The sequence below is a fragment of the Crocuta crocuta genome, unplaced genomic scaffold (assembly GCF_008692635.1).
Source record: "Crocuta crocuta isolate KB4526 unplaced genomic scaffold, BGI_CrCroc_1.0 scaffold168, whole genome shotgun sequence".
NCBI classification, from domain to species: domain Eukaryota; kingdom Metazoa; phylum Chordata; class Mammalia; order Carnivora; family Hyaenidae; genus Crocuta; species Crocuta crocuta.
In genome coordinates, this window is record NW_027532591.1 from 3099083 (window position 1) to 3118050 (window position 18968).

General features: G+C 36.2%; 1 protein-coding gene across 4 annotated transcripts in view; it reads right to left on the reverse strand.

The window, feature by feature from the left end:
- Positions 1-18968, reverse strand: part of FAF1 (Fas associated factor 1) — a 449320-nt gene that overhangs the window by 172487 nt on the left and 257865 nt on the right. For all 4 annotated transcript variants that reach the window (XM_077779702.1, XM_077779703.1, XM_077779704.1 and 1 more), the window contains one exon: positions 18544-18630. In XM_077779702.1, coding sequence (XP_077635828.1) covers positions 18544-18630 — 87 coding nt within the window. The remainder of the gene's footprint in view (positions 1-18543; positions 18631-18968) is intronic.

Here is an 18968-nt window from a genome sequence, read left to right on the forward strand (position 1 = left end):
CAGCATTCAAATTTGTACTTTGAAAGTAATAAACTGTAAAGCAGTTCATTCCGTGTTGATCACAGCTGTCAACAAACATACAAAAAACTAACAAAAAGACTTTCATTGGCTGTGGGAACAATCAGTACCAACAATCTCTTGTAGATGTTTATCAAAAAAAACCCCTTATATACATGTAGAATATTAAACAATGTCATAATGTGGAATAGCAATTGATAGGACTATTGATTAAGTCACCTTGAGCTCAAAAAGCTACTTAGCATACATACATTTTCATTTTAAGCCTTCTCTTTCTGCTGGAAAATTTATAGGAATGTAGCCAATTGAACACAGTTGCAAACATCCCTTTTCTTCACACATCAAAAAATGCCATGGAATCTCTGTTAGCTCCAAAACCAGTTACAATGCTATCCTCTCCACATTTCTCAAGCAGAGAATTATAGGCAATTGATTATGTCCAACATCCAAGAGTCTTAAAGCACAACTTAACAAGCTGGGAACACTATTCTTCAGATTCATATTTCCACTGCTCAAGAAAATGACTTTTTAAGAAATCTTATCACATATGTTACAGCTGTTCAAATGCAACAGACAGCCTGTTAACTTGCAAACACAAATGCCGGAGATTAAGTAGTGCACAAATGTATTATAAACAACCTTCGTTTCTCAGTTAAAGAATGGGGTCAGGTACAAGAATTCCAGTAAGACCTTTCTCAGGAACAGAGGAAAAGAGCTTGGTTTCTTGAAACAGAGCAGGGGAGCCTCTGAAGAAAGCAGTATAGTGTATGTAAACAAGTAAGTTATTACAACTACTCTTTCTAAGGGCTAGCTAGAAGGAAGAAGTGGTTTGAAATAGCACTGAGGAAAATTTACAATAATACCAATTATATTCCACTGTATACTATTTCTATAAAAAATTATTTACTTATAATCTGCTACTTGGCTCAAAAGAAATCATATATATGAAATATATATGTAAACTCTGTAAACTAAGTATATATGTAAACTATGTAAACTGAAACTATGTAAACAAAAAATCACTATATGAATGTCTCTTAATGTGCTCAACTACCAGCATTAGGCTACTATTCAAGAACACATATATATGCAAACCACAGTGCTACAATGAAAATCTAAAATTCATTTACTTTCAAAAACACAGAAATGCTAATTGAATGAAGGAAAATAAAGACAAGTTTTGTTTCTCTGTTTCTGCTTTTTATGGAATAACTGTTAAGCTTCAAACCAGTATTGGTACATTTCTAGAAAAATCTGACAGGATATTTAAAAATTGAAACTATCTTGAGAAAAATGGAACACAGAAGAAATAGCATGGTACAAAAGAAAGTACATGGCATCAGGGAGCAGATTTGGAGTTGAATACTGGTTCTGCATTTTGCCTTCTCATCTATCAATTATGGTTTTAAATCAACATATTCATCATAATCTACTATTAAAAATAAAACTTACTGAGGACCAGTCACCTATAATAAAATGAACCCATTTTTAAAAGTATTTTTTTAAGTTTATTTATTTTGAGAGAGAGTGAGTATGAGTGGGATAGGGGCAGAGAGAGAATTTTGCACTGACAGCATGGAGCCCCAGTTAGGGCTCAAACCCCAAATCACAAGATCATGACCCCAAAGCCAAGAGTCAGAAGCTCAACTGATTGAGCCACCCAGACACCCCAAAATGCACCCACTTTAAAGTGTACAGTTCAAGGAGTTTTGACATATGTGTATGTTATACACACACACACACACACAATTTGTAACTACACCACCAATATCAAAATATCAAACATTTTTATCACCGCCCCCCCCCCAATGCCCTTGTATTATTATGTAGTTTTTAAGGCATCTTTATATAATCTGGTTACAGGGCCTCTGCCACATATATGTTTTCCAAGTATTTCATCCAATCTGTCGTTGCCCTTCCTTTTTTTCCTGAATGGTATCTATTGAAGAGCAAAAGTTACAATCTGTGATGAAGCCAAACTTACTATTTTTTTCTTTTATGGTGAGGGCTTTTAGCATCCAAAGAATTTTTTTTTCTACTCTCAAGACTTAGAAGATTTTCTCCTATATTTTCTACCAGTTTTATAGTTGTAGCTTTTGCATTTAGGTCTATGATCCATTTCAAGATAATTCTTGTGTATGCCATAAAGTAGAGGTTCAAGTTGTCCTTATTAACATCACCATTTGTTGTTTTTTTAAAAAGGACCATCCTTTCTCCATTGCAATATTTTGATATCTTTGTACAAAATCAATTGACATATATATATAATATATAATGTACACATATATATACACATAATATATATAATGTGTATAATATAATAATAAAGTATACAAACACATAATATATTTAATGTATACATATATATATAATGTACACACACATACACACACACACAATCTTTTTCTGGATGCTGTATTTTATCCACTGATCTATATGCCGATCTTTACACAAATACCACATATCACATTGTCTTGAATACTGTATTCTTTTTTGAGATCAGGCAGAGTAAGTCCTCCAATTTTGTTCTTTTTCAAAATTGCTTTAGGAATTCTACATCCTTTATTATTTCTATGTAAATCTTACAAGTAACTTATCAATTTCTACCCCAAAGAGCTATTGAGATTTTGACTGGGATTGCAGTAAATCCACAGATCAGTGTGGGGAGAAATAAAACCTTGATTATGTTGAGGTTCCAATCCATGACCATGATATACCAAAGTCTTAACCTGAAAAATTTTTTTAATGTTTATTTATATTTGAGAGAGAGAGAGAGATGCATACAGCGTGAGTGGGGGAGAGCCAGAGAGAGAGAGAGAGAGATAAAAGCAGGCTCCAGGCTCTGAGCTGTCAACACAGATCCTGATATGGGGCTTGAACCATGAGCTGTGAGATCATGATCTGAGTTGAAGCCAGATGCTTAACTGACTGAACCACACAGGTGCCCCTATACCTCTCCACTTTTAAGGACTTTACAGGAATACCTCATTGTATTGTACTTCACTTTACTGCACTTAACAGATACTGTGTTTTTTGTTTTGTTTTGTTTTAAAAATTGAAGGGTTATGGTAATTCTTTACGGAGCAAGTCTATCAGTACCATTTTTCTAACAGTATTTTCTCACTTTGTGTCTCTGTGCTGCATTTGGCTAATTCTTATAGTATTTCCAACTTTTCTATTATTATTATTATATTTGTTACAGTTATATATGATCTTTGAAGTAACTATTGTAACTGTTTTTGGGAGACCGTGAACCACACCCACATAAGGCAGCAAACTTAATCAATAATGTTATGTATCTTCTTACTGCTCTAAAACCAGCTTTTCCCCATTGCTCTCTCTCTCCTCAGGCTTCCCTATTCTCTGAGACACAACATTATTGAAATTATACCAGTTAATAATCCTACAATGGCCCCAGAGTGTTCAAGTGAAATGAAGAGTTGCAGGTTGCGGTTGCCTGGGTGGCTCAGTCGGTTGAGCATCCAACTTCGGCTCAGGTCATGATCTCATGGTTTGTGAGTTCGAGCCCTGCATCAGGCTCTGTGCTGACAGCTCAGAGCCTGGAGCCCGCTTCAGATTCTGTGCCTCACTGTCTCTCTGCCCCTCCCCTGTTTTCAAAAAAAAGTAAATCTTAAAAAAACAAACAAGAGTTGCAAGTCTCTCACTTTAAAAATTACAAGTGATTAAGCTTAGTGAGGAAGACATGTCAAAAGCCAAGAAAGACTGAGAACTAGGCTTCTTGCCCCAGTTAGCCAAGTCACGAAGGCAAAGGAACAGGTCTTGAAGGAAAATGAAAGTGCTACTCCACTGACTATATGAATGATAAAAAAGTGAAACAGATTTACTGCTGATATGGCTAAAATCTGAGTGGTCTGGATAGTAGATCAAACTAGTCACAACATTCCCTTAAAATAAAACCTAATCCAGAGCAAGGCCCTAACTCTCTTCAACTCTGTGAAGAAGTGAGGAAGCTGCAGAAGAAAAGTATGAAGCTGGTAGAGGTGTGCTTACCAGATTTAAGGAAAGAAGTCATCTCTATAAGATGAAATTACAAGGTGAAGCAGCAAGTGCTGATGTAGAAGCTGCAGCAGGTTATCTGGAAGCTCTAACTAATACAGTTAATGAAGGCGGCTACACTAAACAACAGAATCTGAATGTGGACAGAACAATCTTATATGGAAGAAGATGCCATTTAAGACTTTCACAGCTAGAGAGAAGTTAATTCCTGGTTTTAAAGCTTCAAAGGACAGGCTGACTCTTGTAAGGGGCTAATGCAGCTGGTGGTTTTAAGCTGAGCCTATGCTCCTTTACCATTCTGAAAATCCTAGGGCCCTTAGGAATTACACTAAATCTACTCTGCCTGTGTCATTAGTTCACTAATTCATTCAGACAGCGAGTGGGGGAGAAGAGCAGAAGTGTGAGAATCTCAAGCTCGATGTGGGGCTTGATCCCACAACCCTGGGATGATGACCTGAGCCAAAATCAAGAGTCAGATGCTCAACTGACAACCCTTGTGCCCCAACTCTGCCTGTGCTCTTTAAATCAAACAACAAAGCCTAGATAATAGCACATCTCTTTACAGCACAGTTTACTGAATATTTTAAGCCCACTGTTGAGACCTGCTCAGAAAAAAAAAGATTCTTTTCAAAATACTATCGCTCACTGACAATGTTCCTGGTCACCCAAGAGCTCTGATGGAGATGTACAAAGAGATGAATATTGTTTTCATGCCTGCTAACACAGCATCCATTCTGCAGCCCATGGATCAACAAGTCATTTTGATTTTCAAGTCTGATCATTTAAGAAATCCATTTTGTAACGCTATAGTTGTCATAGATAGTGATTCATCTGATGTATCTAGACCAAACAGATTGAAAACTTTCTGGAAAGGATTCATTTTTTTAGATGAATGAAGAACATTCTTGATTCATGGGAAGAAGTCGAAATATCAGCATGGGAAAAGTTGATTCCAACTCTCATGGATGACTTTGAGGAGTTCAAGACTTCAGTTAAGGAAGTAACTAGAAAGAGCAGGAGAACTAGAATCAGAAGTGGAGTGTGAAGATGTGACTGAATGACTGCAAGCTCATGACAAAATCTGAACAGAGGAGGAGTTGCTTCTTTATAGATGAACAAAAATGGCATCTTTAGATGGAATCAACTCCTCGTGAAGATACTATGAAGACTTGAAATGACAACAAAAGATTTAGAATACTTTAGTTGATAAAGCAGCAGCAAGACTTGAGAGGAATGACTCTAATTTTGTTTGTTGTTTTCTTTTACAAATAGTTTATTGTCAAGTTGGTTTCCATATAACACCCAGTGCTCATCCCCACAAGTGCCCCTCTCCGTACCCAACCTCCCCCCCCCCACATCCATCAGTCCTCAGTTTTTGTCAGCATTCAAGAGTCTCTCATGGTTTGCCTCTCCCCCTTTCCCCCATCATTTCCCCCCTTCTTCTCCCCCATGGTCCTCAGTTAAGTTCGTCCTAATCCTCCTATACGTGCAAATATATGATATTTGTCCTTCTCTGCCTGACTTATTTCGCTCAGCATAACACCCTCAAGGTCCATCCATGTTGCTACACAAGGCCAGATTTCATTTTTTCTCATTGCCATGTAGTATTCCATTGTATAGATAAACCACATCTTCTTGATCCATTCGTCCGTTGATGGACACTTAGGCTCAGGCTCTTTCCATGTTTTGGCTATTGTGGAGAGTGCTGCTATGAACATTGGGGTACATGTGCCTCTATGCATCAGCATTTCTATATCCCTTGGGTAAATTCCTAGCAGTGCCATTGCTGGGTCATAGGGGAGTTCTATTGTTAACTTTTTGAGGAACCTCCACACTGTTTTCCAGAGGGGCTGTACCAGTTTACATTCCCACCAACAGTGTAGGACGGTGCCTGTTTCTCCACATCCTCACCAGCATCTCGCGTTCTCTGATTTGCTCATTTTAGCCACTCTGACTGGCGTGAGGTGGTATCTCAGTGGAGTGACTCTAATTTTGAAAGAAGTCCTACTGTGGGTAAAATGCTATCAAACAACATCATATGCTACAGAGAAACTGTTCACGAAAGGAAGAGTCAATGGGTACAGTAAATTTTACTTTTGTCCTATTTTAAGAAATTGCCACAGCTACCCCAAATTCTGCAACCACCACCCTGATCAGTCAGCTGTCATCGACATCACCTCCACCAGCAAAAAGATTACAACCCACTGAAAGCTTAGATGATAGTATTTTTTGCAAAAAGCTGCTTTTAAATTAAGGTACATATGTTGTTCTTTGTAGACATAATGCTGTTGCACACTTAACAGACTAAAGCATAAAGTAAACTTAACTTTCATATGCACTAGGAAACAAATATTCGTTTGACTTGCTTTATTGTGGTATTTGCTTTACTGCAGTGGTCTGGAAGCAAATCTTGATATCTCCAAGGTATGCCTACATTTCTTTATGCAATAATTTATAGTTTTCAGTGTACAGATCTTACACATATTTTGTTAGATTTATCCTTAAATATTTCATGTTTTTGGGTGAATCATGAATAATATAATATTTCAAAAACTCCATTTTCAAAAATTTCTTTGGTGCTATGTAGTAACTTTTTTTTCTTGCAGCTTGTGCCTGTCTTAATTTCTTTCACTTGTCACTTTTAGTAGCTTTTCTGTTGATACTGGATATGCAAACTATTAAACAATGTGTATAATAAAGAAAACATGTAAATTACAAATTACATAAACTACAAAATTTGTATCTTAAGTTTGTGTTGGTCAGATACTGACTTCATTGCAGTCCTCTAAAATGTATTAAGACTTTATGGTCCAAACTGTGGTCTATTTTGGTGAATGTACCATTAGTACACTTGAAAAGAAATGTACTCTGCTATTACTGAGTAAAGTGTCTATAAATTTTAGTTAGGTCAAGTTGGTTAAGAGTGTTGCTCAAGTCTTCTATATACTCATCTGTCATTTTCCTGTAACTGCTGAGACAGGAATGTGAAATCTGTAGCTATAATTGTAAACTTGTCTATTCTTTTGGTCTTATAAGTTTTTACTTTATGTATTTTGAAACTGCTTTTAGGTGTATACACACTTAAGACTGTTATGTCTTCTTGATGAATTGTCCTTTCAATCATATGAAATGTCTCCTTTTAGTCCTGGTAATATTCTTTATTCTATACTTTGATGTTAACATAGTCATTATAGCCTTCTTATGTTTTCTGTTTGCAAATATTTTCCCATTTTTAACCTATCATTGTCATTTATTTAAAGTAAGTTTCTGATAGCATATAGTTGAGTCTTGCTTTTTAAAATTCATTTTGACAATCTTTGCCCTTTAATAGACCATTTACATGTACTGTAATTATAATGTAGTTGGATTTAAACCTTTCATCTTGCTATTTGTTTTGTACATATCCCATTTTTTCTTTTTTCCTGCCTTATTCTGGATAATTTTTAAAGTAATTCCACTTTCTCTTTCCTAATAGTTTATTAGCTATGTTTTTTTGTCTTCTTTTTTTTAGTGGTTGCTCTAAGGTTTACAATATACATCTTTAATATAACAGACTATCTTCAATTAATATCATATCACATTATGTGTAAGGAAAAGAACCCTATAAGGGTGCCTAGGTGGCTTAGGTGGTTAAGTGTCCACCTCTTTGTTTTGGCTCAAGTCATGATCTCACAGTTTTGTGAGTTTGAGCCCCACACTGGTTGGGCTCTGTGCTGGCAGCACGGAGCCTGCTTGGGATTCTCTCTTCTCTGCCCCTACCTCGCTGTCGCTGTCTCTAAAATAAATCGGCAAATAAATAATTACTTAAAAAAAAACAGAAAGAACCATACAACAGTACAATTCTATTCTGTCTTTTGTGCTATTGTTGTCATAGATTTTACTTCAACACGTGTCTACTTCTACAAAAGTAACTGTTAGTTGTTATTTTTTCTTTAAACAGTTATGTTTTAAAGAAATTAAAAACAGGGGGTGCCTGGGTGGCACAGCTGGTTAAGTGTCTGACTCATGATCTTGACTCAAGTCATGATCTCCCAGTTTGTGAGTCTGAAGCCCACATCAGGCTCAGCACTGATGGTGTGGGGCCTGCTTGAGATTCTGTCTTTCCTTCTCTCTGTCCCTCCCCAGCTTGTGCTCTCTCTCAGAATAAACTTTAAACAAAGGAGAAGAAGAAGAGGAGGAGGAGGAGGGGAAGAGAAAAGAAAAGAAAAACAGAAGGAGTAATGTTTTTGATATTTAACCACATTTTACCATTACTATAACTCTTCATGCTTCTGACAGATTGGAGTTTATTCTGGTGTCATTTTCCTTTTACTTAAAGAAATTCCTTTATCATTTACTGCAATGCAGGTTTGTTGACACCAAATTCTCTCAAATTTTGTTTAGAAAAGTATATTTCCTTCATTTTTGAAAGAACACTTTCATCTGATATAGAATTCCAGGTTGTCAATTTTTTTTTTAACTTTTAATACTTTAAAAATGGCATTCCACTGCTTTGTAGCTACCTTGTTTCTGATGAGAAATCTAAACGATCTATGTCCGTTCCCCTGTGTAATCAGTATTGTTTTTCTGAACTCCTTCTGCTTTAAAATTTTTTCTCTTTATCACTTGTTTTCAGCAAATTGATAATGATACTCCTCAGTGTAGAAATCTGTATGTTTACCTTTCACGGAGTTCACTGAGCTACTTGGATCTGTAAGTTTTACAGTTTTTATCAAATATGTAAAAATTTCAGAGATTATTTCTTCAAATATTTTTTGTCTTGACCTCCTTCCTCTACCTTTTCTCTCCCTTTAGGATCCAATTACATGTATGTTAGACTACTTGATTTTTTCCCCTTAAGGGGTCATTGATACTTTGTTCATTTATTCTTATGTTGTTTTTTTTTCTCTCTGTGCTTCAATTTAGTTTCTTTTGCTACATACTGAAGTTCACTGGTCTTTTCTTTGGCAGTTTCTAATCTGCTATTAATTAGCAGAGAGAGGGAGACACAGAATCTGAAGCAGGCTCCAGCCTCTGAGCTGTCAGCACAGAAACCCATGGAGGCCCGAACTCAAGAACCGCAAGGTCATGACCTCAGGCCAAAGTCAGATGCTTAACTGACTGAGCCAACCAGGCAACCCAATCTCAGTCATTTCTATGTGTATTTCTTTTGACTAATTTCTCTCCTGATTGTGAGTTAGGTTGCTCTACTGTTCGTATGTATAGTAACCTTTGACTGGATGTTGGACTCTGTTTCTTAGAGGCAGTTATTTGTTAATCAGCTTGTTCCTTTTGAAGGTTGTTTTTAAGTGTGTAAAAGGGCAATCCTAGAGTAGCTTCACCCTAAGCCTTGTTTATTCTCTCCATTAAGGTGTGACTTTTCTGGTGGATATCCTTTGAATGCCCCATGTAGTCGCTGAGGTGACAATGGCTGGTGGGAACTCAAACTATTCCCAGTTCTATGTGAGTTCTGAGAATTGTTTGCCTTATTTATTATTATTATATTATTGTTTGCCTTATTAATTATTCTTTCTCCTGGCAGTTGTTCTTTACCCAGCCTCCTGGAATTTTACTCTATGCATGACAGACTGGTATTCAGCTAAACACCAGGGGAACACTATATAGATTTCTAGAGGTTTTTCCTCTGCTAGTACTCTACCTTGTAAAGTCTAGCTGCCTTGACTTGCCTAAACACTGTTTCTTCAAACTCAATAATGTAACCAGGTTCTGCTTTGGTTTCTTCTCTGTACTCTGGAATCCATAGATTTCTGTAGGTAGAACATAAGACTACCATAGGGCTTGTATGTTTTCGTCTTCAGAGTCTTGTAGTACCTATTGTCTAATATCTGAAAATAGTTACTTCACATATTTTATCCAGTCTTCTACTTGTTTATAGAAGGAAGAAAATTTCCATAGCAGTTACATTTTCATGGACAGAAACAGTAGTCTAGACGTTTGGATTTTAATAAACCAAAATCAAGATTCACAGCATCAGATCATAATACTTATAAATTTTGTGTCAGGGGGCTGTCTTGCTTCTATGTGTTTGCCCCCATATTTACTGAGTAAATACGTCCCTTGAATGCTTCATCCACCCTTCCCAAATTTCTCTCTCTGTACAGGATATAGCCCATTTCACAACTTTTCATTCCTTTTAAAATAAAACTTTCTTCTGCTTTCAAAGCTGCTCTTTCTGTCTGTTTAGTCTTTGCCTCTGTTATTTGTAAAAGACTCAATATGTTGACAAGGGCAACGGACGTTCTAAAGCGATGGAGTCCTCACCACCATCAGAAGCAACATTATCTATAACCTTGCCAAATAAAGGAAGAGCCAGTGAAGACATCCAAAGATTGCCTAAATTTGTCTGACCTAGAACTGGCCAACAAAGTAATTTAAATAGCGTAAGATGACCCTGAAGTTACTCAAAGAATGCTTCTGATTCTTCATGTGTTTGGGATATAAAGAAGGTGCTTACTCAAGGGAACAGGAGCTAATGTTTGTTGAAAGGCCTACTAAATGCCAGACTTACACCAGGAGTTGGCAAACTCTTTCTGTAAATGTTCAAACAGTAGATATTTTAGGCTTTGTGGGCATGTGGTTTTGTTGCAACCACACATCCCTGCTGTTAGTTATACTGTAAAAGCAGCTGTATACAATACATATACAAATGGATGTGACTGTGTTCCAATAAAACATATTTACAAATATAAATGTTGAGTGGGATTTGGGCTGAACAGTTAGTAATTGCCAAACCCTGCATTAAATTATGTGCATTACCTATTTGGTTAAACCATATGAAATTGTTACTATTCAACCATTTTGTCCATAAAAAGTGGTAATTTCATGTTTCAACCTATTATGTTAAGCCATTTAATCTTCACAATAGACTTTCAAGGGTTTCAGTATCATCCTCACTTTGCAGATGAGGAAACTGAAATTCATATCATAAGTAACTTACCCAAATAACAGCAAAAGTGGGAATCAATGAACTTGGATTGCCCTGTGCGCGTGCGCGCGCTCTCTCTCTCTCTCTCTCACACACACACACACACACACACACACGTACAAATCAGCTTGGTGTTGCCCTGCTCCTGACCCCTCCAACTATGTTATTCTGCTTGCCACTAAAGAAATACTGAGTTTTGATAATTTAATTTTTATCAGAAAGAAAATAAACTCGAATCTCAGTTTATCAAGTTATTAAAATCATACAAATTCATTGTTTAGTTGTTTACTGTCATAAATGTCAATTTAGCGAAGCTTTGAACAATTCAAATGAGTGAATGTATAAAACACCATGTTTGATCTTTATGGAGCATACAAAGATGAGGAAGACAGTGTTTATACCCAATATTTAGAATTTACAAAAGAGAGAAGCACAAAAATATGAATTAAAATGTAATCAAACATTGCTTTCCTGGGAAGTCATTTTCTTACCACCCCCATCTGTCAGCAAAATTGGTTGCTCCCTCTTCTATGATCCCTCTGCATTTATATAGACTGCAATTATCATTGCTTATATATCTCACACTATACTTTGCAATCCCCAAGGAACTGGACCTGAAGACCAAGACCTTATCCTTGCACCTTTAAGGGCCAGCATGGTTACTGGCCTTAAAGAATTGTTCTACACATGTCAGAAACTTCTCCAAAGAAGACATCCAGACGGCCAATAGACACATGAAACGATGCTCAGCATCCCNGGTTAATTACATTAGACACTATCTAGTACTACTTTAGTCTTTGAAATAAACTTAGAGGTAACTGTCTTTTTACTACTGACTCTTTAAGTCTCCATAGTACCTCTAGGAGTAATTATCTGTGTCCTACAGTTATAGAGACTGACACGCAGAAAGGTTCATTGTTTGTAGTTATTTAGATATTAAGGAATGGAGTCAGGTGAGAGAAATGAAGGAAGGAACAAAATAAATTATTTTAAAAATTTAAATAGAACAGAAATATAAACTAATTTCTAAGAGAGCTGGTAAAGGTGGCATGGGAAGAGGGATAAAGGTAAAGTTTCTTAAAGAAGGGTCTTGAGGGAGGAAATAATCACTGTAGGTATTCCAGGTGGAAGGAATGGTGTGATTAACTGACACAGAACAGAGGGGAGCACCAGGTATATTTGAGGAATGGCAAAATGAGTAGTTAGCTAAATAAACCCTTCAAAGAATGAAGGGTTTTGAGTGACAGCATAAAGATCGGTACATAAACCAGCAAGTGCTGGATTGCCATTGAAGATAAGTAAGCAAGGCTGAATGTGATTCATTCTGAACTTAAGAAATATTAACCTCGCAACAAGGGGTAGAATGACTACAGTAGAGGCTTATGAGTTTACTTAGTAGGTAACTACCATTTTTGTAAGTATGTGGTAGTTGTGAGAATCTATTCAGAAAGCAGTTCCTATAAAGTGGTGGGCAGAGATCCAGTGGCGAGGAAACATCCATAATTTGACACCTGACAAACCCATGCATCAGGGAGAAGTTACAGAAGAAAATGGTCTCCATCAGAAGTATCAAAGTAGATAACATCCCTACATTCACAAATTCTTTTTACTTAAAAATACAAAAAGGCAGGAGGGATGTGTGGTTTTTGTTTTATTTTTATTTTATAGAAAAGCCACTGTGTAATGATTCTGCTTGTAAATGATCTCATTTTCAATGTGAAAATATATAATAAACAGCTTTCTGACTCCTAACACATGCCTAAAGAACTGATTCTAAAATTCCTAATTTCTCAAATTCTGAGTTCACATTCCTTTAGTCAATGATGGAAACAGCAGACCATTAGTAATCTCAAAAGAAAAAAATGGCACACAATAAAAAATTATAAAAACTGAGGGATTAAACTGTGCTTGCAGTGCTGCTGCACCACCTCTAACTTGTCCAGCTCCAGCCAAAGGAGAAGGGGAGTAAGAGGTCTCTCTACACCACGGTTCCTACAAAGCAGGCTGACAGCTAATCCAACAGTTCTAAAGCACAGAGGAAGCAACCTGATACAAAAGCCGCTGACAAGAGCGCACCCCCTAATGGAGGGGTGAAGAAATCTCATCGTTATAGGGCTGTGACTGTGGACTCAGAAATTAGATGTAATCAGAAGTCCACTGAATTTCTGATTCCCAAACTTCTTTCCAGTGGCTGATGTGAGAAACTGCTCAGGACTTCAAAATATATCTGTGCTGCCAGAGTGCAGCTATTGGTGCTTTGCAGGAGGCAAGTGAGGCCTATCTGGTGGGACTTTTTAAAGATCCAGTGTGTATGCAATCCATGCCAAACGTGTAACAATTATGCCAAAAGACACCCAGCTAGCATGCCACATACTTGGGAGAATATGCTTAAGAATATACTATGATGGAAAACGTTTCATTCTTTAAAAAGAAATTCTCTTCTACCAGTTATTTGTAGTTCTGAACTTTATTTTTCCAGAGGGTCAAAATATATATATGATTATAAGTGAAAAAATAGGGGACAGAAATCAGGTATTGACAGTTTTTCCATTTTCTTTTTTTTTAATGTTTTTTATTTATTTCTGAGAGAGAGAGAGAGAGAGAGAGAGAGAGAGAGAGAGAGGCAGCCAGCATGAACAGGGGAGGGTCAGAGAGAGAGGGAGATACAGAATCTGAAACAGGCTCTGGGCTCTGAGCTAGGTGTCAGCACAGAGCCTGATGCGGGGCTTGAACCCACAAATCATGAGATCATGACCTGAGCCGAAGTCGGACACTTAACTGACTGAGCCACCTAGGCGCCCCAGTTTTTCCATTTTCATTTGTATCAATTTTTAATATAAACATGGGGACATAAAGCATTAATGCAAGTCAAAATGTTTCATTGAACAAGTTTCGCAGTTCAGCATTGTGGCAATAATAAATAAACCTGTTAAAATTTTCTGGACAATGCCAGCATTTGGAATTTTAAAAAACAAGTAAATTTCTTACTGATAGCAACTAAATGGTGTGTGTAGCATTTTTATCATACAGTAGATTCCAACCATTCACTATACTTTTCTGAGTTGTGCTACATGCAAATACGTGTTTTTAATGTTGTCTGTCTTCTGTGCTGTTCCTGTAAGTTTGCTATTAAAATACATTAAACTATTAAAAATTTGTTCTTAATAAACCTGAAGGATTTTGCTTCCTTTGTACAAGCATTATTAAAACTTGGAATTTTTAAAACGACATATATTCAATTTGTCTGTATTATAATAAATAAGGTGTCTAGACATAATTCAGAGTGTTAAAATTATTTCTACTCTCTGGAATCCAAGAGTGTCCTTGTTAAAGTGTAAAATGAGATTTCGCCTACTTACAACTCCTTGTTCTCACAGATGAACTGTCACAGCATGAAAACATTCCCCTACTGGTGCAGCTTTAGATACCTATTTCCCCGGTGAAAGAGCGCAAAAGGAACTGAAAGAGTTATTGACAATTCATACAGTATCCCATACCCCATTAGAGTACAACTACAAGCAAAGAAAATATTTTAACTCTGAAGAGAGATGGGACAACAATGTTTTAAATGATTGTTGACTTCACTCAGTAGCACTGAAAATGTCAAGAGTGTAGTCTATCAGGTTGGCAAGAGACTCAAGATTATACAAGAATCTAATTATAAGGAGTCTATTTCTTTGTCCTGTTTGCTAAGTCAAAGGTTAATGAGAAGTACGCTAAAGAAAACATTCTGTGTTACTGCAAAAAATTTCTCATACCACATAAAAATGTAAGTGAAAAAAGTATTTTAATCTAGTTTCCATTAACTTTTATTAAAAAATAGCTTGAGATATAATTTACATGCTATAAAATGTACTCATTTTTAAGTGTTCAATTAAATGATTTTTAGTAAATTTATAGAGTTGTGCAACCTGGCCATGATCTAATTTTAGAATATTTACAACATCTCAAACCTGTTCACTTCTTGATCTAAGATATTTCCATAAATTCATGGAAGCCACTGGGTATCTAAAGCTACTATATATTCAAAGCCACACAAATATCTGCAATTGAGCAGGAAAAGTGCAAACTAACCTCACTTTTAATGACCTTTATAATCAATCCTCTACTCTGGCACTGGGAAGAAAATGTTCAGGTGCTTTCACTGAAAGTTAAACCATTCTAAGTATTAAGTTATGGCACACTGTGTTGGAAAGAAATTAATTATATTTTTGTTGGTAACACATTTCAGGCTGTTTACACAGCTGACATTTCTCAGCTGTACCCAATTCATGCCCTAAGCTGTGAGGACGGTCTTGTTTTGTAGCAGATGCCTCCACTTGAGTGATTTAAATAAGTATAAAAACAGCATAGCCTGCAACAATATAGATTACAAGCACCAGCTTTATGAGTTTTTATAATCCTAATGAAAGAAAGGTTTTGTGACACTTCTTTGGCTAGAATCTCCTTAGAAGACTACAGTTATAAGCTATTTTTGCCAAAATTTAAGTACTGGAGCTAGTGGATCTGCTTTAGGCACCAGTTAAAAGCAGCCTGGCCCTAAACATCTTTGTTGTATCAAATGATACAGCTCAAGGCAACATCCTGCCAATGTGGCAACATTTGCTCTGGGGAGGTGTGGGCAGGCATCACTTCACAGGTTCTGGGACAAGGTGCAAATATGAATAATGAATCCAGTCTCCTAATGGAGATTCCCTCTTGTGTTAGCTGTGACTTAGAGAAAACATGAGGTAGTATTTTAGTATTGAATATGATGAGTTCAAGCTGCTTTCCATATTCTCCTATAGGAATGAAAGTGCATTAGAACTCTTTGGTAAAAAATTAAATGTTTTAACAATCATTAAAACATAGGCCTCATAAAAGACTGTGTCAATTCTCTTCAGTTATTTAACACTTAAAATGTATAAGGCATGATGTCATAGAACAATTCACTACTATAATACTACAAATTCAACTTTTCACTAAATTTGCCTATCATTCTTAGAACTTGCATCTGAAAAGTCTATTTCAGTCTGGTTTCTACAAGTATGGGGTCTCAGAGCAGCTGGCTTTTCAAATCCTATGAAGTCTCACATTTCTGGACTTTATTGCTTTATGTTTTTGTTCTTAAGTCAGGCGATTATTTTTGCTTTAAACTTTGTATTACAGAAATTTCCAAATATATATAAAAGTTGAGAAAATAGTTTGATAAACTGAATATACACATAATCCAGCTTCAACAATGATCTACACGTGGCTAATTTGGATTTACCTGTATCTCCATTCACTCTCCCAACTCCACAAGTATCCAGCAAACTCTTGCATGTGATACTTTTCTGAGTTAATATTATATGTTAATATTAATTATAACACTGACTCGTTCACTGAGTGTCTACTTTGAGCCAGGTACTGTATATATATATTATCACTAATCCTTCCCATAACAAAACTGCAAATTAGTGAGGTAACTAAAGCTCAAAGAATTTAAGTGACACACTCAGATCTTAATTGTTTTCTTCTATTAATATTATTATTTCTTGCAGCAGGTTATGAAACAATGCTAAGAACATTTCTGGTTTCTTCATGTCCCCTCAGGTAAACAGAAGACTACCTTTTGTGAATATTACTCTCTTATTGTTGTAAAAATAAATATGGTAGATTTTCTGTCAATTGTATCAAATTTTCACTAATAGGGAAAAAAAATCCAAACTAAACCAGCAACCACATCCTTACCCCTTTAGCCAAAGACACCAGTCAATAATTCTAATGATTTGCTATATCAACATTAAAATCAGTTGCTTAGAAATAAATTATGACTATACAGAAACAATTTTTTTTCTGGAAGGGTTCACTTAAAAAATTCCTCTATTTTCTGATTACTTTAAATTTTTTTAAATACTTATTTATTTTTGAGAGAGAGACAGGGTGTGAGAGGGAGAGAGACGGAGAGAGAGGAAGAGAAAGAATGTGAAGCAGGCTCCAGGCTCTGAACTGTCAGCACACAGTCCAATGTGAGGTTTGGATCCACAAACCGTGAGATCATGACCTGAACTGAACTAGGATGCCTCATTGAGCCACCCAGGTGCCCCTCTTTTCTGATTAGTTTTAAAGTTTCACAATCTATAAAGCATTTTCCAAAGGCACAGTGTTTAAACTGTGCAATAATTTAGACTCAAGTAGCATCTACATAAATTATTTAAAAATGTTTCGATCTTCCACAAAATGTATGATTTTGGTGCTGAGAGGGAAGGAATAATTATTATCCAGATGGAAATGTAATATTTACTAGACAATACAAAATCATTATTTGGGTATTTATTATTACAAGATGTTTACAAAGTCTCAATTTCTTTGTAGTTTGATTTATTATAAACATTAGACTTAACTTCAAAATTCTTGAAACATTCTCAGTTTTTACTTTTTTTTTTTTTTTATAAAAAGGGTATCTGGTTAGAATGGCCAAGAATATGGGTAAAAGTGGCCAAAATGTAATTACAATTGGCCTCCTTAGATAATAAGATTTACCCTCTTGGAAAAGAATAATCACTGCAAATGGCAGAGATAAGAAAGTTTTCAAAATTAACAACAGGATCATTATTGTAAATAGGTGTATTAATAGGTAAAAATAATAAACTAAATCTTTTCCTCTAGCTTGTTATGCTGGTGAAATTATAGGTATGTTTAAGAATAGAGTGCCATTAACATTACTATACATATCAACTTTTATTTATTTATTTATTTATTTTTTTAAATGTTTTTTATTTATTTCTAAGAGAGAGAGAGAGAGACAGCGTGAGCAGGGGAGGATTAGAGAGAGAGGGAGTCACAGAATGAAACAGGCTCCAGGCTCTGAGCTGGCAGTCAGCACAGAGCCTGACGCGGGGCTCGAACCCACGAACCACGAGATCATGACCCAAGCGAAAGTCGGACGCTTAACCGACTAAGCCACCCAGGCGCCCCATCAACTTTTAAATAAAGTATCAATCTACTATGGGAAATGTAGTTTTAAAATTAAATATGATTAGGTTGTGGGGCACCTGGGTGGCTCAGTCAGTGGAGTGTCCAACTTCGGCTCAGATCATGATCTTGTGGTTGACGAGTTCGAGCCCCATGTTGGGCTCTGTGCTGACAGCTCAGAGCCTGGAGCCTGCTTTAGATTCTGTGTCTCTCTCTGCCCCTCCCCAGCTCATGCTTGGTCTCTCTCTCTGTCTCATAAATAAAATAAACATTAAGTATGATTAAGTTGATTTTGAGACATCTGTAATTTTGGAAAAACTATTTTGTGTTTGGGATATTTCATTAGGAATGTCTAAATATATTCTTTTCATCAAGGAAAAAATTAAGTCAAATCAAGTAGCATCAAATTCCTGATACTGATACTGTAACATTACCAAAAGAATGTTGATATACTTGGTTTATGCTATGTGGTCTGCAAGTGATCTCAAATTATTAGAACTCCTTATTTTCACATATTTTATTTCTAAAGTTCTTTCAATGGAATATTCAAAGCATTTGGTTCTGCTTTGTGATAATCACAGCCAATTAGATTGAAAATGACAAAAGAGAGAAGAGAATAAAAAACGGATACTTCAATGGTCACTTACGGAGTCATCTGTGGCAGAAGCTGGCCAGCCCTCCCATAACTGATGGCGAACAGGGATACTCGTAAGGTCATACACATTTCTCTTTACCTATACAAAGAAAGGATCATCACAGTTAAAATAAGGTTTCCATATGATTTATGATCTTTGCCACTTATGAGATATATATTTTATTTCTTTTTTTCTTCTAGATTTGAAACAAGAACTGGAAACTGGGAAAACAAGAGTCAGAAAAAATTTGTAAAAAAAAAAAAAAATAAATCTAAACCAGAGTGCCTGGGTGGCTCAGTTGGTTAAGCGTCCAACTTCGGCTCAGGTCATGATCTCATGGTTCGTGGGTTTGAGCCCCGCATCAGGCTATATGCTGACAGTGAGCTCAGAGCCTGGAGCCTGCTTCAGAGTCTGTGTCTCCCCATCTCTCTGACTCT